Raw genomic sequence first — 26,556 nt, 5'->3', positions numbered from 1 at the left:
CAGTGCAGTTTCTAGCATTCAGCTTAAAATCTCGCTATTTTCCAGCGTACCTGTTCAATAAAGTTCTCCACAGTCTGTCAATAGGAAAGAACTACTATAACAGATTTTTAAAGATCCAGTGACATTATCAACCCTTTCAGTATGTAATGCCTGTATTTCGCTGCTTATAATACAAAGTTCTACAGATACAGTTTCTTTGGCAAAGCATTTCTTCAACAACTTGAATTTCAGAGTTCATTGGCTGTAGTTTGAATCATGTTACTAAGAAGGAAAAAGGAGTCCCTCCTCTCCTTTTTTTCCAAACATTAGCCCCCTCAGAAGCTTCTAGTTTGCCCTGGAAAAAAATCTAAATCTAAGTTGTAATTTTTCTCAGCTTTCCCTTATCTTTTTCTATTGCATTTCAATTATTTGCTATTTAAGAGATTATTTGAAAATGCATTGTTTTGTTTTGTTTTTCCCATGTCATCTTAGGTCGCAGAGCGAGCATTATACTACTGGAATAATGAGTATATTATGAGTTTAATTAGTGATAATGCAGCAAAGATTTTACCCATCATGTTTCCATCCTTGTACCGGAATTCAAAGACACATTGGAACAAGTAAGAAACACTTGTGCAAATAAAACTCTGTTACTTACTTCTGTTTTGTCGACTTTTAGGTTTAAATGTGATTCAGGTCTTGCCTTTTGAGGTGCTAGCTGTAACTGTGTGTTGAGCTGTTTATTCCATGACATTAAATTTGCTGGGTAAGAGAGAGATTACTGCTGTCAAAATGCTCAGGAAATACAAAAGAATTGAAGGGAATAGATTTTTTTTTCTTTAAACTGAAAATAGCATTTTAGTACATCTAATTGGAATATTTTTATTAAATTATGTCAAATTTGCTCTATATTATCTGTAGTTCAGATACTTTTAGAAACACATTTTGATTACTGATCTCTAAACTTTTACCTGATTTGCATTTCTTCTGTATCCTAGTGGGATACATTGTAGTTCAGGTCACTTCATACTTTCCTTTTTTCCTTTTTGTTTACTATTTTCTCTCCTTTCTCCAGTTATATATATCCTTTGTTTTTCACTTTTTTTCCTCACAGTCATGTAGTACTTGGGCATGGAAACAGTCCTGGTCAGCTCCTTTCTGCAGCAGTTCCATTGTAAAGCACTTCTTTGTTGGAGCTACTGCGTTACTTGCTGGGGTGGTTGAAGTCCCACAATCTAGTACTAGCTGTGAATTGAGGACTGGTGATGGTTTGGCCAAGAAGGCATAATGAATCTGCCACAAAACATAGCAAAAAAAATGAAAAGTATAGTGGTGTTAAAAGTGATTACTGTCACTGGATGCAAGCAGTAACAAATAATGTGCTTATTTTTTAATAAAATGTGAATTCAGTGATGCAATTGTACATGGGAAATATGGATTGTTTTGGGTTGTTTTTCTGGCTTTCAAGGCCGTCCATTCATTCTGTCCTAAGCATAAGTGATGTCATGGTACCCAGTACAGCTGCACTCCTCCTTGTAATTCGCATACTTGATACAGAGTAATCGTTTGGCCAGTTGCTTTTGGATCTGATGATCAGTAACTTGCAAGAGATTACAGACTAGAACTTTAAATTACTCTGTAAAAATAAGTGCTATACAAGGCAGGTGATTTTTTTCTGTTTAATTTGTCTGTTTTCTACATTTAAATAATATGTTTTCTAAAGAGTCACAGTATAATTGTGTTGAAGTGAGTGCTGTTGCTCTGTGACTTTTCTCCAAATGAATGGTGTATTTTCTAGGCTCCTTTCAATCATAGTAACGTTTTTCTGATTTGTCAGTTGGCAGTAAGTTTCTTATATCTAGATTTTTAATGCCATCTTGTATTCTCTCTAATAACTCTAGTTTGATTAGTGTCAACTTGTAAATTTCAATACTAGTCCTATATTGATACATATAGTTTTAAAAATGAAGTTCAAACATCAGAAGTGTGACAAGTAGTCCTATAGAGTGACTAAATGCATTCAAAGTTAGTGATTTTAATAATTCTATTAGCCCTTATTCAGTAAACTGAAACTTCCATTATCTAGTTTTGTTTCCACATATTCTGAAATGATGTAATTTTCCAGTTATGTAGGCTATTGGCTACTGTTGACCAGAAAAAATAGATTTCAAAGTTTAAAGTACTCTGAGTTTCAACCAGAAGTTTTACTTATAGGACAATACATGGCTTGATATACAATGCTCTGAAACTCTTCATGGAGATGAACCAAAAACTGTTTGATGACTGCACACAGCAATTTAAAGCAGAAAAACTGAAGTAAGTTTTCATGTCAGTGTGTCTGTTCTTGAATAATGTGTTCAGAGTGCTTTAGCTCTGAAAAACTACTGTCTCTTTACTGGGAATTTATGCCTATTTGATTATGATACAACAGTCTCAAAATTCACTTGTTGAAACTTAGTCATATATGAACTCTAAAGTCTGCTTAAGAGTAGGTTGCTTTCTATAGTCTCTGGCTTAATACTGTTGCAGGTGGCCATCTTCTTAAAATTTAACTTTTGGAGATGGACATTGCTAATCTTGGAGCCCGGCGTAAAAGATCTGTTAAATAATTTACTTTACATCCTGTGTTTAGTCTGGCATGCCTCATGTATTCACAGAATTCTTCCCAAAACACTTTTACAGTGTTTTTCAGCATTGCATTGTGTGTGTGCACATGTGCATTTTTTCTAAAAATTACCTATGAAAAAGTCACCCTGTTTGTAATACAGGGTATTGGTGCATTATTTGCCAGAATAATCCTGATGAATTCAGTATATTCTTGCAACCCCTCTGCAAAATGAAATGTTTAATTTTTAATTTCTCCATTAATGTTCATTTCAAAAATGTCTTTGGGTCTTTTACTTAAAACTATTACCTGAAGCCATTGGACTGACATTAAGAATCTCTGCCCAGATTATATAGTCATATATTAGTTTCTTACATTTCAATATAAAATTCTAGAGTATAAAGCTAAAACCCAACCGCACTTCAGTATAGATGAAGACTTCTTTCTGTTTTAATTAAAACCCTTTAACAGTGTACAATTATAAAAGATTAACTGATGTCGTCCAGTTTATATGTTGTCTTTGTGAGAAAAATACAAATTTTTTCCCTTTCAATATTGCTTTGGTATCACATGGTATTGATATGGTGCAAACTGTCCTGTCGACAGTAAGTGATACTCTGGGCAGTTAGATAAAACAGGTGATGTTACCTAAATATTTTATTCTGTTGAATTCTTGTAGTGAATTTTCTTATGTTTAAGAAAGTAAACAAGTTGTGATACAAGATTCACCAAGCTTCTCTTGCCATTTTTTGGTTTTGAACTATTTTTCAGAGAGAAGCTAAAATTGAAGGAACGAGAAGAAGCATGGGTTAAAATAGAAAATCTAGCCAAATCAAATCCCCAGGTATTTAGAAAAGATTAACATGTTCATGTTTAAGTACTTTAGTTTTGTTAAATATCAGTGGGGGAAACAGGTCTGACTGATCCTGGAAATAAAGCGATTTCACTAATTGTATATGAAAGATCTACAATAAAAATACTTTTAAAATTTGTAACCTTTCTCTTGTGCAAGTAATTATTTAAAAAAAAGTTTCTGAAAAGTATCATGTGAAGTACTTTTTCCTTTTTTTATAATAGGAGATATACCATATTATGGTTTGAAAAGTTATTGTTCAAAATTATGGAAAATATAGAGATGCCATAACTGGTTTCTCTTGAAAAGCTGTTTTACAAACAATATTTTACAAAAGAGATCTTTCTGCAAACTGTGAGTGATGACTGGTCAGTTCTCCTCTGTGTCAAATGAATTAAAATAATATTGCACTTTCTCGTCTGCTGCATTTGTTCTCATACTTGAAACGATCTGGTTTTGTGGTGACCCCCCACATCAGGTTCCTACTAAAAGTAAAACATCCTATCAGGCAGTTCCTGAAGTAACCTGATGTAACTGAAATTCTGATTTAAAAAAAAAAAAAAAGTTTCTTTTGACTATTCAGGGTATTGTCTATTGTGAGAGGGAGGGATGGTTTGGGATTTGTTTGGGGGGGGGAGGGTCTTGGTTTTTTTGTTTCTCTGGGTTGATTTTTTTTTTTTTTTAAACACTGCTTACTGTGTTTGGGGAATGCCCCTAGTTTTCTCTCCTTTCCCAGAAAGTCATCTTTCTTGACCTCGATGATACGGATTGCTGCTATAGGCAAAAAATACAAATGTATCAGTTACTTTGAATAACTGTACTCTATTAATGGAAGTGAGTGACTTTCTGCTTTAAAATAGCACTGATAGCATAAATCTTTTGTGGCCATTTTTTTCTAACAAGGAGGCATTTCATAAACTTTTTTTTCCTCCTCTTGTGGCTTTTCTCAGGGAAGAATTATTAACTGCTCAAATAAAATCTAGTTGTTAAATTTGGACAGTATGTCAGCTGACAGAAGATCAGTTGAATTCAGTTAAAAAGAACCAGGTGTATGAAAGCAGTGATTGACTTTCAGTGACAAAACTTTCTCTAATCAGATATGTCATAGGACAGCTTTGATTGAACAGTACCTGATGTACGTTTGTTACCAGAAGTAATAAACTATTGCATGTCTGGCTAAATAAGCGGATTGACTTGTAGTCATGAATTTACAGTTCTACAATGTAAAACTCCTTGTTCTTCCCAAGCAATTTTTTCTAACAACATAAACTTTCTGCAGCTGATTAGCACAACCTGTAAACAGTATGTTCTGCTTAGTATGTTTGAAAGACAGTTAATAATTGCAAACAACTTGAAATAAAAATGATTCATTTGAACACCAAGTGCTTTACTGAATAAATTGACATAAGTATATATGTATACTTTTAATACTCTCTATATGGATGTTAAGGGTTTTTTTTCCCAGAATTTCTGTTGACTTTTATCTAATTTGTCTGATTTTTTGACAGTTAGTGTTGTTCAGAGCTATTCCTGGCTCTGCATGACACAATATATCTTAAGATTTATCTTAGATTGTGATAATTATCTTTGTTAAATCCTTGCTCTCAATTTTCTTTTTTATTTTTGTCTCATCTGCATTAAGTTATTGGCACACTCAGATGCTACAATATTTATGAAGAAAAAACAAATGAGAGAGGGTACGTGTGTGTGTGTTCATATATCAGCTTTGTTGGTTGGTTTCAAGAGCACATACACCTCTTCTGAATCAAAATAGAATTTAAAATTTCGAGATTGCTGTGCACTGCTTTAGATACTATACAAGTGTTTTTTCCAGGATTTTTTTTATTCCCAAAAGAGTTGTGTGGCTCCTTTAATTTCTCAAAAAGGAATAGTTTAATATTTTGTTTATAAAACTATTTTAAATCTATATTAATCTAATTTGGCCTTTTAACGATGCATTTTTCTCTTCAAATACAAAGTTGCACCAGCAAGTAAAATCATTATGTGTCCATATTGCTACACTGTTCATAGATCCTTAGACAATTTATTAGTAAGGTTATAATTAAATGTTCGACAAAGCTGCAACTGAATACTGGTAAAATCTGAATATTGTAAAATTCAAATTCAGATGATCAAAGTTTTTTTTTTAACATATATTTCAACAGGACATTTCTGCCAAAAAACAATTCTGGAGTTCCGTTTTTCTCCATCTTTCATTTACACTTGGTAGATAATTTATTACTGCGTACCTGGAAGCATGAGATATTGAAGTTAATCTCAAATAACCAATCATGGCGTTCAAATGCTCTAAATCACTCTTAGTATTTATGTATTACTACTAAGAATGATTATTTTAACACTTTGCATTTTATTAGTACCCAACGTATAGTGACACGAGTTTGCTGAACAGTCCTGTTGCAATGGAAACAGATGGGCCTTTAATTGAAGATTTGCAGACGCTGAAAAAGACAGTGAAAGAAGAGGCTTGTCAGGTAAAGCCATATGAAGATAGTAAACCACTCTTTGCAGACTGAGTTGACAAATCTATAAATATGGCAAAGTGACTCTAAATTGTGAATTACTTAAAGTGACTTAGGACTAGAAATAAACTTGGGTTCTATTTTCAGCCTTCTCACCATTGTATCCTACAGTAATAAAATTCATTAGAGCTGCTACTTTAAAGTGATACTGCAGCAGCCAGGAATACAGTGATACCTTTTTAATGCCTGTTTTATGCTGGGTGGATCTCTTTTGAGAATTCTTCCATAGAAACTTTCATTTCCTTTCCATCCTAAAAATAGCTGTTCATATGATGATGGAAACAATGGTTATGTTTTAAGGATAATTGGAAAAAATGGCTAAAATCTACCATATCATGTTCTGTTATCTTTTCTATTTTTATTTTGCACTTATGAAGTCAAATTCTACTGGTGACATCTGTTCCCCCCCCCCCCCCCCATGGTTCAGAGCCTCCTTAGTGTCTAAAGCCAGTGTGTTTTGAAGTGTGAAGTGTGATGTGTCCATAATACTAAAATAGTCTTGCCCACAAATGGGCAGTCTTCCTCAGGCCACCATCTGTCATATTCTATTACCTACTACAAGGCAAAAAGTCTCAAGGTCATTCTAATCTTTTTGTCTTTAACTAATGCTTAGTGATTGTCAGGTGTTTTTTATTTCACTGTAGTTAAGTGGAACCAGAGTCCTGGCAGACAAAATAGAGGTTGGGAGAACTGTTTAAACTAGGAGCTGATGGAAAATGGAGAGGTGCCAAAGGAGCACTGCAGTACAACTAAGATGTCTGGTAGGAATATCAGTAACGTGAATATCCATATCCAGCAAATTTAATACCAGAGAACTGATCTGGAGCTCAGAAACTAATTGAGAGTCAGAAATGAATTCAGTTAATTTTCACTAAGGTATCAAAGGAGGGTTTTAATAAAAATAAATATATGGTCAAACTAACCTCCTGCATTAGTTTCTTAAAATCCCTGTGATTATCCTGCAGGATTATATTTTATATATAATTTGTACTACTATGGCATTTTGGGTCCACTAGGTTGAAATCAAAAAATACTGGAATGCTGCCAAGATATGTTCTGTGATGGCTGTTTTTAAACACTTACTTTTGGAGAGGATTGCAGAACCCTGTGCATTACATGTAAATCTTAATGGCTAAATTACATGCCTATTGAGGGCAGTGGATGAAGAGCAGTATTCCCTTGAATAGGAATGCTGTCTAGAGCTAGCCAGTAAGAAACACGGGGCATACTAAAGTGTCTAAAACTCTGCTGTTCTTCAGATCTTAGATAGCTTAGCCAGGCTTGTGTGGGTCTGGGAGATTTTTTCCCACTGGGTTCAGAGCCCAGCACCCATTCTAGTGGAGAACAGCACATACAAGCATTCTTGAAAGAAATGAGCACTGCTTACTGTTAGAGTTGTGTTGATGATAGTTTCCATCTTTTATTGTGCTGTTTCCTAGTGCATAAGCCTTCGTTCAAGATGTATGAAACCTTGGTTCACTTTCTGTACTGGCCTGAGGGAGTTAACTCATACCTCCTACCTCAAAGTAGAGTGCTCTAACTGTAGTTCTAGAGTGAAGGCAAAGTACGACTGTGTGCTAGTAGTTAGGGCAATCAGTTAAGAGGGAAGAACCAAGTTTCCAGTTCCTGCTGCTGGAAGCAGCAGAACGGAAAAACTGGAGAGAGAAGATAGATCGTAATTTTGTTTTAGCGGAAGAAACATTATAATAGTGTAATGATGATAATGTCATGATTGCTAATAGCTTAAATATTTTGAACTTGTTGTTTTTAATTTTTGCTCTTCACTTAGCAAAAACAAGTAGTTTGAAGACTTGAAACTGGATAGTAGTTGGGATAAAGAGGAGAAAGTGTAAGCTTTTTTTCAGTGTGTGTTCTTTTCCTGTAAGTGAATATACTGACATGCAAGAAATATTTTAAGTAATTGTTTAGCAATTAACATTTTTGGCCAACTCTGTTCCGTTTTGATTCCAGGCACAGAAAGATCAGAAAAAAGATCGTCCTCTTGTGCGACGCAAGTCAGAACTGCCTCAGGATATCTATACCATGAAAGCCTTGGAATCCCATTGCAGAGCTGATGAATTAATATCACATGATGGGCATTAGACTATTACAGTGAAATATTATTTTGGAGGAAAACATTTTTTTTCTGGACTCAGTTCTACAGTAGAACTTAACTTTTTTTGTGCCATACCAATCAGTTACACACAAAGTCAAAGCTTTCTTCAACCCAGTTCTGTAGGCAATAACTTAATAGAGTATGCAGCTCAAGATTAGTAGTTCAAACAATGGTAAATTACCCAATTCCACATGCAGAACATTGGGTTGACTATAATCAAATGAACACATTTTCCTGGAGGTGTTATCATAGTACCAGCTAGTGATAACATACATAGTTTTTATAGTCAATTTGAGAAGAGCATTCTATAAACTATTTCCATCTAAATAAATCCTTTGAATGAACAATAGTTGGTACTAATAAGTGTGTGTTTTCAAAAGCAAAAATAATTCAAATTTAAGTATTAAACTTTTTCTAGGATTTCTCAATTTTTCAATTGTTTCCACATTATTGCTGTCTTGTAATATACCAGCAGTTTTGAAAATACACAGTTATTCTTTCATATTATAAAACATGGCTTACGAACTGGTAACTTTCATGACAATCCTCAATCATGATTCCTTTCTAAGATTTCTGTAAATTTATTTCTCCTCTACTTAGGATAAAGATATATATCTATATATACCATGTCCTAATACTTTATGTATATTTAAAGCCATATTTTCCAGTCTTCAGTGTATAATACGGCACCAGTATTCCAGATATGAACTGGTAGAAGAATTTTTCCTAAAATGAAAACCTGTTTACCATGACTGGGAATAGTCTGAATATGAAATCTCAGTTTAAGTATTTTCAAGTTAATAAAATACTCTTTCACTGTTTTCTCCCTTATCTGAGCTTTTAATACTCAGCATTTTTTCTTGGGCTCTAGGAGTTCAGTATTCTGTGGCAGATATTTTGTATCATTTAAGTTGCATTAGTTTTTATCTGAAAGATTGACATGGCCTTTCAGGAAACATAACACCATAAACTTATATAATAAAGTAAAATCAATAAAGGAGCAGACCTTTGAATTCCATTCTGCCTCTTTTTAAATGAGTCTAAGAGCTGAGGAGATAGTGACCATAATTTTACCATGAAAATATTTTTTGTTGTTGTAAAGAGCACATGTGCTGCAAATACACCTCACAAGTGAATTGAAAATGCATCTGAGTTGCTGATGATCTTCAAATGCTGCTATATATTCCACAAGATTACTTGCATGTAATGAGCTTTTTGTTGTAGATGGAAAAGCACGGGAGGAAAATCTCTTTTTAAAATATAGTGCTTTGTCTTCAATATTTGATTTCTCTCAGGGTGGCCAGTATTTTGACTTACTTATCCTGCTTACAAGCTGTTTGAAATGTGTTCTGCTATTCTAAATGGGTGATTAGTTTCCTTTGTCTCTGGCAGTAACATTGATATAACTTAATGTTTAATGTCTTGATGCATAAAGAGATAAAAATGTGGCTTCTTTAAAAATAGTTTTGTTTTATTTTTTAAGGAAGTATAATGTCTCCTGCATCCATAAAAATATTGCGCAAAGCAGACATTCATAGTAACCTTGTGCAAATGTAGTGCCTGCTGTTTGTTGGTTGCATTTAACATACAGTTTCCAATATTTGTTACATTGTCTATTGGAAGAAAATAGCGGGTGGTAAATATTGGCTTACAACAACTAAATTTAAAACCAACCCAAGCTTCGAGTGGAATGTCCACTGTGTCTGAAAACATTTCCTGTTAAACTTGAAAAAGAATATGCTTTACCATTATGATGAACTATAGTAAACCAGTTTAAAGATGCCTTCTCCTTTTGAGGGAAAAAGGGTGCTTTTTTAATTGTACAAAGCAATGTCTATGTATTTTGATATACCATTGTTTGAACTTCCATCTTTAGCTGGTAGATTATCAGATACCTTTGATTTTGGGTGTTCAGTATGTTTGTGCAAGAAGTTGCTGGAAGGAATTATTCTTATTTTACCAAGGAGAAAACCTGTATATCAGTGTTTGATTGATTGTGTGATGCTCAACGTATAAGAACATCTTTCACTGTCTAGATTTTGTTTCTGTTCTTTATTGAAGATAAACACTCACCAAAAAGGGAAATGTTGTGGTATTTTAAGAGGCTTAAAGCTCTCCTCAAATTTGTATTTGAGGTTTTGGACCACAGAAATTTGCTGAGGCAGTGTTCCAGAATTTATCACCACTAATGGTTTAGCATCTTTATTACCACCATTTATATACTACTTACAGTCCTGTACTAAACCACTCTAAAACTAATACATCCAAAATAAAAAGAAAAATTAAAGCAGAATTTTGGTGACTGTTGTTCTTCATAAAGTTCTGTGTTTGACACCTTCCCCTTGTTTTCCAAAATTACACCTGTACATCAGGAATGTCAAAAGTAATATTACAAGTGTCTTTTTAGTGTGGCTTTAGTATGGCTTCATTTTAATATTGTACATACATTGTACCTTGTTTTATGGTAATAAGTAATAAAAATGTAGACTTCATATTTTGTACAGAATTGTCCTATGTACAGAATAAAAAGTTCCTAGAAACAGCAAAAATAGGTAAGTGGCACAATTATTTTTCTTTAGATTATATCTGTAACTTTATGCTTTAGTCAAATGTTAAGTTCAAATGTACCTACCTATTTTTTAACGTTTTGTAATTCAATTTTTTGTTCTGACATTGTTTCTGAAGAACTTCATACACCTGCCATTTAATATGCTTTTATCTAATTTTAGAATTTAAAGAAAAATGGTGTATTATATGGACAAATAAAGAACATGTGAATTTTACTTGCTTATCATGAAACTAAATTTAGCACAGGACCTTTGGGTGCATGTTCAGATTATCACAGCCTTCAGAATTAGCTACACGACTAAACAAAATAATTCATAAACTTCACAAAAGCAAAAATACACAGAAATTTTAGGGAAAAAGTGTTAGTAAAGGAATATGGAGATGAGGATATTCACAGGAAAAATCAGACTTGACTTTTAGGACAGATACCAGTACTAAAAGGAGTTTGATCACATCTCCAATCTAGGTGCAAATATGCAAGACATACCTTTCATACCGTAATATTTTCCCATGTAACACTTCTCTATTGACAGGTTTCCAGTAAAGCAGCCATAAAATTAAGGATTTCAGCATAGTAGATGAGGCAGTGTCAGATGGCAAGGATATAAGAAAAAACTTCTTAAATCCACAGTAGGAAGTGTCTTTTTTCCCTCCAGAATCAGCTAAAGTCTCCATAAACAAAAGAACAAAGGTAATGACTCACAGAAAGCTGACTTTCAAAAGTGATGTTTTGGTTTTTTTTGTACTGATCCCAGATTTTGTGGGGGGAGGACAGGGAGAGGGGGATTTTTTTTTTCCCTCCTTGTAAGCCTGGGCTCAGTATGACTACTTTGACTTGAGTTACAAATGTAAGACTAAATCCAAAAAAACTCTGCCTATAACCTTCTAATGTTGGAGACACCTAAATTCAATAGCCATTGCTCTGTGAAGCCTCTGGGTATAGAAAGAAGTTGGTTGTTTTCTGCATGAGCCCAGAAGTAAATTCATCAGATGCACTTACAAGTTCAATCGTGAACCAAAAACTAGATGTTGAAATAACTGAGGATTCAGTCATTCTCTCTACAAAAATAGGGTCAAAGAATCTGTCAAAATACAATAGGAGTTATTGTAAAACAGTGACAATAGCACCCTTGTATACACATGCATGCGTACACACACACACACACACACACACACACACACACACACACACACACACACACACACACACGGAGGTATTGTTGTAAAACAGTGACAATAGCACATTGGTAGCTTGAGTTGAAGCATTAAGGAAGGTGGTAGCACAGCACCACTACAGTTGTGGTTGAGTTTTTGTTCATTTGCTTTATGGAAACTTTTTTAGTAGTGTGGAAAGAATGCTTTTAGGAGGTAGCTAGGATTCCAGGCTATGGAGAGATGGTTTTGGTTCCGTTATGGAAGGCCTTGACCACTTCTCATCCATTGCATACAGAACCAGTTCACCTAAAAGCGAGGCATTTCTGCTCACTGGACCTAGTTTTTACTGTGTGTATGGATTGTGGAGACATGTGTCGCATATAAATAATTAAGAAATGCTGTTCTAATTATCATCACTGTCTCCCTGGATTATGATTTCTTTCAATTGATGAGTTGACTTGGCTTGGGCTGTCTTTACCTTATGGAATAAAACTTGGATGTAATTAAATACTGTGTATGAAAAAAATTCTCAAGGGAGAATTTGCTGGAGAGCTGAGGAATATAATACACTATTCCATCCTTTTTTAACGGAAGAGCAGCATGATTGCACCTCCCTTCCTCCTATCCCATTTATTCTGGGACTGCTTGCACCTATGCACAAGCAGAGAATGGCAAGCACAAAAGACGAAGTTTCGTAAGCATCCATCTCTGGGTGGGTACTTCCACTGTCTTAATACAAGGGGAAAGGATATTCACAGAATCTGCTTCAAGCTATTTTAGGCATTTGTGTGGTCCGGAAGACCAAACTAAGAGGTCTGTTGGCATGAAAGGCTTGCTATAATAATGACTTGATTTTTCCAGTACGCTGTCAGTAGACAATGGCTGCAAGAGATTTAGAGATGGGAAAGCAAATGAAGTTTGTTTTGTTTCAATGTTGCTTGTTTTGGAGTTGGATTCTTTTTTGTCTGAAATATTACCAAATTACTTCTGAACAAATACAGCTTTTATTTTTTGCTGAAGTGGTTTCTTTTGCAATTTATGCAAAACTTTTCCTTTTATATATGTTTATAGCATTTACTGGGAGCAAATTTTATCTGTTCTGACAAGTTCCAATTTTCATTATGATTCTCCTAAAATTTTTTTTCCTTAAGTTTTTCAGAAAGTTCAGTCTTCCTTAGCCTGAGAGCTCCTTATTTTAAACTTATTCCTAATGTATATGTACCACCATAAAAGTGTGTGAGGGGAGGGGTGTTATAAATTCTTTATATGCATGCCATAACATGAGCATTATGTATCTATTTAATACTACATATGACATATCTTTTTATTATTATTTGCTCTTGTTTTTCAGCTCGATACCTTTTTATAGCCCACAAAGTTATTTTGATACCTGTTTAACCATGGATAGCTAGAAACCTGGAGATACTGATGCTCAACAACCTAATTGCACATAGCTGAGACTAGTGATGTCTGCTGCCTCAGTGCTGCTCCATTAAGGAGCACATATCCTCTTTGGAAGAAGAGGATGTTTCTTGCCTTTAATCTGCATCCCCAACAAGCAGCAGAAGGGGGACATCACGTTTAAAAAACAAAAAAATTGCGAAATGCACAGTCAAAAGACAGCGTCTTTGACTGTCTGCTGCTTCTAACAAAGCTTTTCCTTGATGCTTCTGGCCCTGCTTCCGATGTAAAGATTGGCTTGGTGTTTTGCTTCTGAGCTTGAAGAAAGTAGTGAAACAGAGGAGAAGGTCTGAAGATATGGGAAATGAACTTCTTGGATTGAAAAATTTGGGATGGCATGGCTGAATGCTAAAGAGGGTGCTCATGAGTTGCTGAAAAGTTAGGTGGTCTCCATGGGAATGGAGTTGAGGGGAGCGGAGCAAATGGTTTGGTTTGGCATGGTGCTACTCAGAAGAGTAAAGGAATTGGCAGATGCCAGTGAGGTGAGATGTGGATAAGCTGAAGCTCAATGGGAATGGAGGAGTAAAGAAAAACAAATGGGAAACTGAGGACATTTTTCTTGCTGTGTTGTTTTTTGCTGCAGGATATTCCCATTTTTCAAGTTAAGTTCTCAAATTAAATATGGCAGGTTTTACTTCAAAGTATAATATGGGGAGATTCGTAGCTTCTACCTGCAGTTGGCTGTTCTTTTTCTCCCCTTTTCCATCCCTAGTTCACTTATTTTGAACATTAGCTTTTACTGCATTACCCTCTCTCCCCATTGAAGGCATTGCTTAATTTGGGTGTGAAGTTTGTTTCAACCAATCTAATGCCCAACAGTTGTTATGAAGTGATTTATCTAGGCTCTGGACACTTCATTCGACATTTAATCTGAAAGTAGGATTTTTTCATAAATTTACTCAATTTTATTATTCTCCGTTTATTTATAACATCTGTGAATGAAAAATTTACTAATTCTTTTCATTGTTTGTGTATTACATAAAGGCAAGTGGCTTGTGTTAGAATAAAAAAAGGCTTTGAAGTATAAAACAAATGTAGAAGATGCTGACTTGAAAGATGAGGGAGATCATCGGAGGAAAAAATTAATACTAGAGTGGAGAGATCAAAGATTGCTTTTGATCTTTAGTCACTGAGGTAACTGACCTTTTTACTAACAGAGTGATGAGGAAGATCACATTAATTTCTTTTCCTTAATGCCTGCGGGGAGGTTCTGTAAACACCAGGATGCTGAGACTGATGTTGAGGATCTTTCTTCTTGTTTTGATACTAAGATGAGTCACTTCAGGTATATATTTGAATACGAATTTTAGAACACATTTTGATAACAAAACCACTGTCAGACTAAGCAGGTTACTTATTCTGAAAATTTTCTTTTGATACCGTATCATATAGGCCCTAATGTAACTTAGCAGCAACTACCAGTTTAATTTGTAGGTTTTATATTAGATATTTTTAAACACATGCATATTTTGTATGAATATAAAATAAGGCAACATCATATTGCAATAGAGAGAGATTTATTTCTTCATGTGAACTGGCATGCTTGATTTTTTTTTTTCTTTGTGCCTGTCTCAGGGCTGATTATACACACAGAACATTATTTTGTTTTTTTTTTAAGAAACATTCTCCCTACTGCCAGCTGTGATGATCCTGTTGCAGAGGACAGAGATCAGTTTCTTGGGTTTAATAGAGATAGGAATTCTTCCTTTGCTGTTCAGGCCAACGTTCAATTTTGGTTTTGCTTATTTTAATATATGTAAAATGTAGTTTTATAAAAGAAGTATCTTTGATGAAAAACTTTGTTTATGGAGGAAAAAGTTATAATACTGACAACCTTGCCTTTTGGATGGCTGATTTCATGGCTTGTGATGCATTAGCTAGAAGGGCCTGGTCCTTATTGTATCCAAATAAGGATATTCATAATTAACTTGACGTAGATCAACACAAACTAGTTTTCACAGCAGTGGAGCAAACTAAAGACTATTCTCTTTCCATAGGCATTAACAAAACCTAAGAACATGTATAAAAAAGCTAGATTATCTTGTCTTTGCTTTAATCTCCTTTAACTTGATTTAAAATACCCTTACACACAAACCCACTCCCCCACCCTCCCCCTTTGGCACAGTAGATGAGGCCAAAGTGATTATTATGTCTTATCTAAACTGGTTTTTAGTTGCAAATAGTCTAGCATTTAAATATCAAAACCCTAGACTTGTTCTTTACTGTAAAGTCTTGTCATAGAGTATTGCTATGTTTTTAAAGAACAGTAAGATCAGATTTGCTGGGATCTTTTTACACTGCTTTCTCTGTGATTCAGCAGCAATGTATATAAACAATTACCTGAATTCTTATTTCCTATGTTTGTCATTCTTTCTTCTCCTTATTTTTGTATTTTACTTTCCTGGCAACAATTTTACAGAAATGAGATGCTGCATCTTCCTTTGTAAGCAAAAAAAAAAAAAAAAAAATTGTGACGTTTTGATGCAGCAGATGATGACTGTTCAGAAGAATGAGCATACTGGCACTTTAAGATAGCTTCAGCCAACCTCTTCAGAGATGCCAGCTTACACTCAAAACACATCTAGGTAATGCAGAGTCTTCTATTGAATAACCTGAAGGCTAAGATGTTTATTTAACTTGTGCTTTTGGATGCTTGGCCTGTACTGGCACTTGCTATGTGAATAAGAGAAGCAGCTACTTCCTTCCTCACTGGAAGGCAGTCAGGCAGGGTGGGGTAGGCTGGTTGAGTTCAGAAAGACTCGTAAAGACAGGGTCTTTTTCCGTATCATCTGGATCAGTTCTGGTGCTTGTAGTTGAAACGCAGTCACTGAGTAGATCATTTCATTGACACCAGTGTTTTCAATACTTAAACGTTATCTGTGTGAAAACAGTAGTTGGGGGTATGTGGCTGGGCTTCCTAGATGTGTAGTATCCTGGCTGGAAGTGTATGCATTTACATGTATGTAAATGCATTTACATGTATATAAATGAGTTTATGTTTATGTAGCATCTTACAGGTGCCTTTGTCAGGCAGTATATCCTAACCAAGCTTTCTTATATCTTGTGCAATATATGTGAACGGATTCTGGGTGTGATGGTCTCTGCACACATTCAAGACTCGTTTGCCTATGTGTCTGCCTGAGGAAATGCATGTGGGCATGTGGAGGTTGGGGGGTTTTGTGTGTGTGTTTGGTGGTTTTTTGATTGTTTCAGGGCTTCCCCTTTTTCACCTTCATATGAACAAGAACTGGAGCTTTCAGAAAAGTTGAGAGTCACCCAGTGACCCCAGGGTACTTTTGGGGGATCTGAGGAGTCCTCTTCCTTTCTAGGTGCTGTCTGACTTAATGCAGTTTATTAAACCAACAGAAAAATATCAGCCAGGAGCAGGCAAGGGTGGGGACTAGAGCAGGGAGGGAGGGGATGGTCCATTGTAGCAGCAGTGTGCTAGACTCCTTTAACCATAGCTTTGGTCAGGCAAGCATGTACATTGGGGTATGGCAGACAGGTAAAGGAGGCTTCAAGGATTCTCAAAGATGAAATGAGATTTTTGAAAGAAAGGTCTGTTTACATCATTGTCCTTTCTGTCCTTCCAGCCTGCCTAGGGTCATGTGCATTTGGGAAATGCTTGCTCATCTTGCAAAAGATTGTGGATTAATGGTTCAGGTACTAGATTCATTAAATTGTATCAAGTATGTAGCTAGCAAATGAGCTGGATGTATAAAATGGCCAAGGTAAAAGGGAAGGGGGGTGGCATTTGAGCCTGATCTGATCTGTCCTGGTTGGTGGCAGAAACTACCTGCTGGTTTCACAGGGATGGGACTGCTGGAGTGCCATCTGCCTCGGTCACAACCAGCTCAATTACCTAACAACTCTGCTCTTCCCTTAGCTATTCAGTGCTGACCTCATGCCATTCTTCATGTACGAATGTCCTTCTTGCCACCTGTTCCTACAGCTTTTTGTATTTATTTTTAACATGAAAGCAAGGTTTTTCTTCTTTGGAGAAACTATCCAAGGGGCTGCCTAGCTTTCAGGTAAATTAGTGGAAATAGCGGATTTCAGTTTCACGGTGGGTTTTGCTGCATGAAGACCGGACCCAGCTGCCTCGCTGTCATCTGTGCCATCTCCACCTGCCCGCACACCCTTATCCCTGAGTGAGGAGCGGCAGCTCGGGGCTGAGTTTCTCTCTCCTGTCTGTACTGCAGGACTTGCACCTCCCCTGCTGGGTGAGCCTGCTGCTGCTGGCCGCCTTTTTGGAATGAAATTATTTGAATAAAACACGAAGTCATGATTCCTGTTCACTAACGAATGCCTCTCTGTGTAGGGCTGTTGGGGGGGGGGGGGGGGGCGGCAGGCGGAGGGCTAGGCCGCCGCGGGGCCCGGGCTATTGTCGCGCTTTCCCCACTGTTGTGGAAAAGGCTTTATGAGGGCGAGTCGGGTGCGGCTGTTCTCCGTACTTCAACTCCCAGCGTGCACTGGGGCTGCGGGGTGGGCTCTGCCGCAGGGCATTGTGGGTCTTGTTGTCCCAGCGTAGACGTACCTAGGGTTCGGAGCGTCGGGGCATGCGCTCCCGGCATGCACCTGGAGCCGCGAGGCATGCCGGGACTTGTAGTCATTCTGTCCGTTTCCTCCATGCGCCTGGCTCGAGGGGAGGGGTGGGGCGGACTCTCTTTCCTAGAGTACCCCGCGGCGGCGTGGGCGGGGAGGCGGTGGTTATAGGGCGGCGCTGTGGGGGCGGCGGCTTCAGTGCCGAGTCGGTGGCTCAGCGGGTGGAGAGCGGCTCGGTCCGTGTGTCCCTGCCTCGGCATGTCTGACTCGGGGGGCGGCGGGGGCGGCGGCCCCGGCGGCGAGGAAGGCGGCATGGAGGTGTCGGGCTCCGCCGTGCAGAACGTGGCCGACGTGTCGGTGCTGCAGAAGCACCTGCGCAAGCTGGTGCCGCTGCTGCTGGAGGATGGCGGCGAAGCGCCGGCGGCGCTGGAGGCGGCGCTGGAGGAGAAGGGCGCTGTGGAGCACATGCGCAAGTTCCTTTCCGACCCGCAGGTCCACACGGTGCTGGTGGAGCGCTCCACCCTCAAAGGTGAGGCGGGAGCTGGGCACGGGCACGGGCCCGGCCGGGCGGGGGGCGCGGCGCTGGCAAAATGGCGGCGGCCGCTGTTGTCTGTCTGCCGCGGTGGGAGGGGCGCGGCGCTGCTGCCGCCGAGCTCCTCCCGCGCCCCCCGTCGCCGCCGCCTCTGCGTGCGCTGGGGAGGGGGGACGGCTACTCGCAGCGCTGCCGCACTGCGGCGGCCCTGCCCTGCCTTGCCCGGGGCTGCGGCGCTCGCGCCGCCGCGGCCCGTTTCTTGGCCGTCAGCGGGTGGCAAAAGCCGCGGCCGCTGGGCCGCCTCTGGGTGGGGCGCGGCTGGGCTGCCGCCGCGGTGGCGCCGCTGCTCCGGGCGGCCGGCGTCAGCAGCCGGGGTGCTGCGCTGCCTGTCGCGGCCTGGCCTGGTCCCCGCAGACACCGAAGGCCCTTCTGTTTCCTTATTTCCCACGTCTGGTGCTTTAACTTCAGCTGCTCCGTAGCTGCAGCGCCAATACGTGCTGTGCCTAGGCGGGCTGTGAGTGCGGTTGCTTTGTGCGCCACATCTCTCTAGCATGTTCCTCTTGGAATAGCGCTGAAAGTGCTTCAGCATGCTCTAGTCACTGCTTAATGCTGCTTCCTTTCTGCTCTGGAAATAACCTGCTTCTTGGCAAGACACCTAACCTTTCTGGACCAAAAAAAACTGTATCAGGCTATAAAAAGTGCTGCTTCATGGTTAAGTAGCAAGACTTCAGAGTTCATAAATCAAACTGTAGAGCATCTGCAGTGTCTTTGTTAGCTAGCAAAGTCCAGCAACCAGGCTGCTCGTAAACAAACAGTGCTAAGAAATCTTTTCGATTGCTGCATTAAATACTACAGCTAAACTGATTCTCACCCGAGAAACATTTTTATCATTTACATGCTGCTGTTACTGACTCTGTGTTTTTGGAAACGTTTTTATTTGGGGGGGGGGGGGGGGGTTGTAAACAAATCTGTCGCTAAATAGGCATTTCTTGTCACAGAATCCAACCTAGTGAACAGTAATAAAATATAACTAAAATTCATTATTAACACAGACTGTGTTACTGTTAAGCAGGATCTTTAATCTGCATATGCATAAATATCTGCCAGTTTGCGCTTTCAAAACTGTAGTATTAAACTGAACGTCTGTTCCTAGCAGCTGTTAGTTCAGCCCTAGTAAATGCACATTGAATGTTAATATAGTCAAACTTCAAATTGCATTATCTATCATGTCAGCAGCCACAGTACAAGTTACTGAATCAGTTCCTGCACACCAAGAGAAGCTTAAAGAAGGTTCTTGGACATACTGACTACTCACTGTAACCTTGAAGCATCCTGCCTTTGTTTGTCTTATTCCTGTTTCCGCTGGTTATCTTCCTCATTCCCCTCCCAAAGTCTGAAGCTTATTTTTCAGTGGGGATAATGTTAGAATCTCCAAAGGGAGAAAAAAATAAATAAAACCCCAGTCTTTCTGGATGCATGATCCAATGTTTGATGAGATTTAAAGGAATGCACTGGACATTATTAGGCTGTGCAAATGATTTCTAAAATTCTCTTACTTCTCTTTCAAGAGGTTAATTACTTTAGTTCAGACTAAGAATGACAACGGGGGCAATGGTGATCAGTTTGCTCTAAGCTTGTGGGCTATGTTATCACATATGTGTGATTAAAATCAAATTGAGACACTTATTATATGTTATAGAGACTAAATACTAATTGGATGGAAATGCTTTAGTCCGTAGTAATGTCATCTAGTTTACTAGCAGTTATTTGGGGAAAGTGGCTTTCCTGATGGGAACCTTTCTAACTTAACTGTATTCGGAACATACAGCATATGGTGTTCTTATTTTCTCTGATGTGATTAAAAACAATGTTTTGATTGAAACTTAAGGATAGACTTTAAAAGCATGGTATTCATTAGAAATACAGCTTCTGCTTTGCTGTATCTATAACTAATGAAAATTACTATTGTGGTATCCCTTGCTACACAGCCTGTAAAGAGCTTTCAGATGGGTTCCTGTGGTGTCTAGCACAGCACTGTTCAGTGACTAGGCTTCTGGTGCTTGGTTGGTATCATAAACATGACAGCCTGTGGCTATATCTCCTGTGAAGGGCTAAATAAAATGAGAGCAGAGTGAGAGTCCAGTGTAAATGTGTCCAGTTGGGGTATGTCCCCCAACAGGGAGTAGCCTTCTGCACTGAAATCACCGCATTGCAGCACAAGTGCCAGCATTCCCAGCAATTACGTCATCTGTGATACAATAGCTGGGTTAATGCCTGAATACTTCCCTTGGGCTTTTATTCTGGTTCAGAAACTTTATTTTCAGACTTCTCTTTAATATGAAAAGAAACCTATAAAAGAAAAAAGTAGGTGCTTCATGTTCTCACTGAAGTGCAGTTATCCTGGTAGCATGTCTTTAGAAATGCATTCTCTGTATTGCAGAAATTTTCGCTCTGCTTCATAAGCAGAATATGGGCTATGTTTAGCTTGTTGTAATGTTTTATATTTATAAATTCTTTATAATAATGTAGAAAAGATAGTGGAATTGTTCTAGAAAACCAATGAACCCATGCTGGATTTGAGAGATATTGCAAGGCTAAATTTAACTTCAGCTATTTTGTATAATAAGTTGGTGTAGAAATTAAAGGTTGGATAATAGTCTGGTTATAACAGGAGATGGTCAAAAGAGGGTAGGGTGGCAGATGCCTTAAAATGAAATATTTCTTACATAGCTTTTTTTTTTTGCAGAGGATGTGGGAGATGAAGGAGAAGAGGAAAAAGAGTTCATTTCCTACAATATTAACACTGACATTCATTATGGAGTAAAATCAAACAGGTGAGTTGTTAAAAGTTACTAGCCTTTCTGCCTTGTGAAAGTGAAACCTATTACAGTTATTGACACAATTAGCCTGATAATTGGTATTTTCCTAATGCTTCATTTAGTGTTTTTATTCAGTGTTTCAAGGTGGAGGCCCTAGTAAAGTGAGGGTGTATCGCGAGGATGACAGGAATGGACTTTAGGACTTCCAGCTCTGAGGTTAAATAAAAGAAACAAAGGCTTATTTGTAACATGCCTGCAACTAAAGTTCAGTAATCTTCTGTTATTGTTTGACTTCTGCATTTGTCACTTTCCTGAATGTATATTTGACTCTCTGAAGCTTCATGAGTAATGGCATGCCTCCTTACTGTTCCCATTGCCCCAGTGTGCTTATTGATAGCTCAGTTCAGCTGAATACTGAAGTATAAAGATGTATTTAATAAAGTCTTGTTTTTCAAGCCTCTCAAAAGCATGATTATAAGGTATGGTGATACAGGTTAGCATTTGACTCCAGTGAACTAAACTTGCAGTCAAATGAAAGCTATTCTAATTGTCATCAAAGTTCAGAGGTCCGTTTGGTAACTCTCTTCTCTCTGATCTTTCTACAGCCTGGCATTCATTAAGCGAACACCAGTAATTGATGCTGACAAGCCAGTGTCTTCCCAACTGAGAGTGCTCACTCTCAGTGAAGATTCTCCTTATGAAACGTTACACTCCTTCATTAGCAATGCTGTTGCTCCCTTTTTCAAGTCCTATATCAGAGAATCTGGCAAAGCAGACAGGTAATTCAGTATAAATACTTCACTTCTCTGCTGACAAAGGTCTTCAGTGAAAAAATAAGACAGTGACTATTCAAGGCAAGTCATGTGTGAAATTCTTTAAGCATGTATAAAGCTGTTGCTGACTCTGGGGAAGTAGTTCAGGTGGCTTAAATGTTTCGTGTATGGTTTTTGTTTTGACTTCTTATATGGAAATATCTGTACTCTTTCAGAGATGGGGATAAGATGGCTCCTTCAGTTGAGAAAAAGATTGCAGAACTTGAAATGGGCCTGTTGCATCTGCAGCAGAATATTGAAATTCCAGAGATTAGTTTGCCAATTCATCCAATCATTACTAATGTTGCCAAGCAATGCTATGAACGTGGAGAAAAACCAAAGGTTACTGATTTCGGTGAGAAGGTTGAGGACCCAACCTTTCTCAATCAGCTACAATCTGGAGTCAATCGCTGGATTAGAGAAATACAAAAGGTAAAAGAGACAAGTGCCAGACTATATAGTAAGAACTTCTCCGTAGTAGTATGAAAAATTCCTTTGTGTATCTTCTTTGCAGTTTAACGGATAAAATACTGCTCCATGCAGGATATTCAGAGGGTCTGAGACTAGTTTCTGAGCCACCAAAGATTTTAGTCTAAATTGGTTTGCAAGTAGCTGAGAATATGGCTATCTTATCTCTACTGGAACAAACAGATTGAAGTGACTGGTAATTTACTCTCCGCGTTCAACTGAGAAACTTTTGAAGTTTGTAACAATTCTTAAAATTTGTACAGCAGATTGAGAAACAGGTCTTGGGTTTGGGGCCTTTTTTCCCCACATGCATACAACTTATTACTTCCCAAATCAATTCTGTTTTCCTGTGTAAGATTATGACTTTTTAATACTTAAGTCTAAGTTAAACAGTTCTCCCAAACAGTTGTTCCACTCCTAGCTCGTACCCTTACACATCTGGCTGTTACTTTTCAGAAGAACTCTCCTGTTCTGCTCTCACTTGGAAACAGCATCTTAAATATCACTATTATTTTTCTCCCTGGATACAGTAAACACCTATTGCTCATGGACAAGTAGTTTCTCTTCTTACTCCAGAGGATAAAACATTTATTTCCTCACCTGGCTCATCTCTCATTCAAAATCAAAATACAGATAGTAATCAGGAAAGTGGAGAGATGGCTTCTTCAGCTATGGTGAAGGTGCTACACAGAGGTCCCACAACTGACCTTCAGATATACCAGAACTGAACCTTGATTCTTGTTGCACTCTTAATTCCTATACTTCTGGCAGAACAATTGCCAAAACTGTTTGATGTCAGAGTATTAAAACCTATTAGATATTATGTGTCTCAATTATATTTAGTAATAGAGCAAGCTTTTACAGTTGAGGCTTGTAAATTGATTGCATACCTTTTTTTTCTTTTTTCTCTTTTCTCTTCTTCTTTTAAGGTGACCAAACTAGATCGAGATCCTGCATCAGGCACTGCATTACAGGAGATAAGCTTCTGGCTTAATTTGGAACGTGCTCTGTATCGCATTCAGGAGAAACGTGAAAGTCCAGAAGTTCTTCTAACTCTGGATATTCTAAAGCATGGCAAACGTTTTCATGCAACAGTCAGTTTTGATACAGACACAGGTAAAAAGTTCCGTCAGACATAGCAAGAATTTTTTTTGAACAGCCATAACTGGTTATCAAACATTAGCACTGTAGTACAAAGAACAGTGCTTTTTAGAGTAGTCTTAGTCAAGTTAAAGCTACTGTCTTGACAGATTGGACTAACAAAATGATAAACTAAGTCAAAATCTCCTCTATTGAGTTTAGGTCTAAAACAGGCTCTGGAAACCGTGAATGACTATAATCCACTGATGAAAGATTTTCCTCTGAATGACTTGCTGTCTGCTACTGAGTTGGATAAAATAAGGCAAGCCCTTGTTGCAATATTTACCCATCTGAGAAAAATCCGAAACACAAAATACCCAATCCAGAGGGCATTGCGTTTAGTGGAGGCTATTTCAAGAGATCTGAGCTCTCAGCTGCTTAAAGTCCTGGGAACTAGAAAACTGATGCATGTTGCCTATGAAGAGTTTGAAAAGGTATGTTCATGGTGTTGTGACACAAACACGCTGTACTTTTGTACTGAATAGTGACTTCAAGGCCTTTCACTTGCAAGATAGAGTTCTTATTCTAAGATTTTTTTCAGGTAATGGTTGCATGTTTTGAAGTTTTCCAAACCTGGGATGATGAATATGAGAAGCTACAAGTTCTGTTGAGAGATATCGTAAAAAGAAAAAGGGAAGAGAACCTGAAGATGGTGTGGCGTATCAATCCTGCTCATAGAAAGCTCCAAGCTCGTCTTGATCAAATGAGGAAGTTCAGGCGTCAGCATGAGCAGCTGAGGGCAGTTATTGTGAGAGTCTTGCGACCTCAGGTAATACTCTTAATCATTATTAGACAGAAAAGCAGTGCAGCTTCCTTTCTCTTACTTGCAGGCAGTATTTAATGATAAAGAGGAAAGAGGTGTTACATTAAATCAGGTAACTGCAAATGTATAATCCAAGGTTCTCAGCATGAAGTGTTGAATTTCCTCCACCTCTAGAAATTTTTATTGTCTAGACTGGTTTATATAGCTTTATGTGCCTGAATGTTGCTACTAAAACAGTGCAGAAAAGAAGCAAGGGAAGAGAAAAGGAACTTCAGTTGTAATCTTGTGGAGACTAGGCTTCCAGATCTAGCCTCCTAAGAGGCTAATGAGGACTTCTATGAATGTGGGAAAGTTCTCTTTAAATGGGAGGAGAAAGTGGATTTCTTTTCTGAAAAAACATCAGATATGTTCATTCTTGCTTTGAAATATAACCAGCACAAAAGTAAGGTAACATTCAGCTTTACTGCTTCCAAAAGCTCAGTCTGTTTTTTCAACCCTTGCTAATAGGGTTAGTTTTACCTCAGACATACTTAATGTACGTCATGGTCATGTTAATATAAGAAGTGAGTCCAGACTTGCGATAGAGGAGATTACCTAGTGTGTACTTGAGCTTGACTAAACTGCAGTGGAAAATGAGATTATGCTGCACAATAGTGGAAGCTTATAAGGTAACTCTTGCCCATTCCTAGTTGAACTTAAATCTGAAATGGAACTAAAACTTTGTTTCGGTACTAATTTGCAGGTTTTAGTAATGCTTGTTAGAACAGGATGTATTTGGCTTTTTGTACTAAATTTTCAAGCATCCAACTCACTAAACTGTGATTTTAATGCAGGTAACTGCTGTTGCCCAGCAAAATCAAGGAGATGTACCTGAACCTCAGGATATGAAAGTAGCAGAAGTTCTTTTTGATGCTGCAGATGCTAATGCAATTGAAGAAGTAAATCTTGCTTATGAGAATGTTAAAGAAGTAGATGGTTTAGATGTTTCCAAAGAAGGTACAGAAGCATGGGAGGCAGCAATGAAACGATATGATGAAAGAATTGATAGAGTTGAAACAAGAATCACTGCCCGTTTGAGAGACCAGCTCGGTACAGCAAAGAATGCCAATGAAATGTTCAGGATCTTCTCTCGGTTCAATGCCTTGTTTGTCAGACCTCATATTCGAGGTGCCATTCGTGAATACCAAACGCAATTGATCCAGCGTGTAAAAGATGATATCGAGTCTCTTCATGACAAATTTAAGGTACAATACCCCCAAAGTCAAGCTTGTAAAATGAGTCATGTTCGTGACTTACCTCCTGTGTCTGGGTCAATAATTTGGGCAAAACAGATTGACAGACAGCTTACTGCTTACATGAAGCGTGTCGAAGATGTGCTTGGCAAAGGCTGGGAGAACCACGTTGAGGGTCAGAAGCTAAAGCAAGATGGAGACAGCTTTCGCATGAAGCTCAACACTCAGGAGATCTTTGATGACTGGGCAAGAAAAGTTCAGCAACGTAATCTTGGTGTTTCTGGCCGTATCTTCACCATTGAAAGCACTCGTGTTAGAGGTCGAAGTGGAAATGTCCTGAAACTGAAAGTCAACTTCCTTCCAGAAATAATTACACTTTCAAAAGAAGTCCGAAACCTGAAGTGGCTTGGTTTCCGTGTTCCCCTAGCAATTGTCAACAAAGCTCACCAAGCAAACCAGCTCTATCCATTTGCTATTTCTCTCATTGAAAGCGTCCGTACGTATGAACGAACATGTGAGAAAGTAGAAGAGCGTAATACCATCTCACTTCTGGTTGCTGGCTTGAAGAAAGAGGTGCAGGCTTTGATTGCAGAAGGAATTGCACTTGTGTGGGAGTCATACAAACTTGATCCATATGTACAACGCTTAGCAGAGACTGTCTTCAGTTTCCAGGAAAAGGTTTGTTTTATTGTTTATCTTTCAAACTCGAATTTTTTCAAACTCAAACTGCAAATTTTTAACATTATCACTTCAGTAGTGTGTGGTTAATCAAAAGTAGAATCTGATAGCTGATTCCCTGATCTGTGTTGTGTCTGAAGCCCTTCATTTAAGTAGTTGATGGAGATGGTACAAATTGTCCAACTCGAAGGATATTTTAGCCCCACTTCTCAAACTGGTGAACTTGCTGCATCTAAATAAAGAGAAGTGACTAACCACTTCTCCACAGGTATTGTTACCCCTGTCCAGCA

General features: G+C 38.2%; 2 protein-coding genes across 3 annotated transcripts in view; both read left to right on the top strand.

The window, feature by feature from the left end:
• The window catches only part of PPP2R5C (protein phosphatase 2 regulatory subunit B'gamma), an 82,657-nt gene extending 71,781 nt beyond the window's left edge, over positions 1-10,876 (top strand). For both annotated transcript variants that reach the window (XM_064512068.1, XM_026111320.2), the window contains 5 exons: positions 472-599; positions 2,194-2,295; positions 3,356-3,428; positions 5,813-5,929; positions 7,949-10,876. In XM_064512068.1, coding sequence (XP_064368138.1) covers positions 472-599; positions 2,194-2,295; positions 3,356-3,428; positions 5,813-5,929; positions 7,949-8,080 — 552 coding nt within the window. In that variant the 3' untranslated portion in view covers positions 8,081-10,876. The remainder of the gene's footprint in view (positions 1-471; positions 600-2,193; positions 2,296-3,355; positions 3,429-5,812; positions 5,930-7,948) is intronic.
• A 7,087-nt stretch (positions 10,877-17,963) lies between these two features.
• Positions 17,964-26,556, top strand: part of DYNC1H1 (dynein cytoplasmic 1 heavy chain 1) — a 45,769-nt gene continuing 37,176 nt past the window's right edge. Inside the window, exons 1-8 of the mRNA XM_026111353.2 lie at positions 17,964-18,351; positions 21,101-21,188; positions 21,779-21,952; positions 22,162-22,417; positions 23,383-23,569; positions 23,756-24,027; positions 24,135-24,362; positions 25,190-26,266. Of these exons, the coding sequence (XP_025967138.1) occupies positions 18,081-18,351; positions 21,101-21,188; positions 21,779-21,952; positions 22,162-22,417; positions 23,383-23,569; positions 23,756-24,027; positions 24,135-24,362; positions 25,190-26,266 (2,553 nt within the window). The 5' untranslated portion in view covers positions 17,964-18,080. The remainder of the gene's footprint in view (positions 18,352-21,100; positions 21,189-21,778; positions 21,953-22,161; positions 22,418-23,382; positions 23,570-23,755; positions 24,028-24,134; positions 24,363-25,189; positions 26,267-26,556) is intronic.

This window comes from Dromaius novaehollandiae, chromosome 5 (assembly GCF_036370855.1).
Source record: "Dromaius novaehollandiae isolate bDroNov1 chromosome 5, bDroNov1.hap1, whole genome shotgun sequence".
Classification (NCBI taxonomy): domain Eukaryota; kingdom Metazoa; phylum Chordata; class Aves; order Casuariiformes; family Dromaiidae; genus Dromaius; species Dromaius novaehollandiae.
The sequence above is the reverse complement of the archived record's forward strand: the minus strand, read 5'-3'. Positions and strand labels throughout refer to the sequence as shown.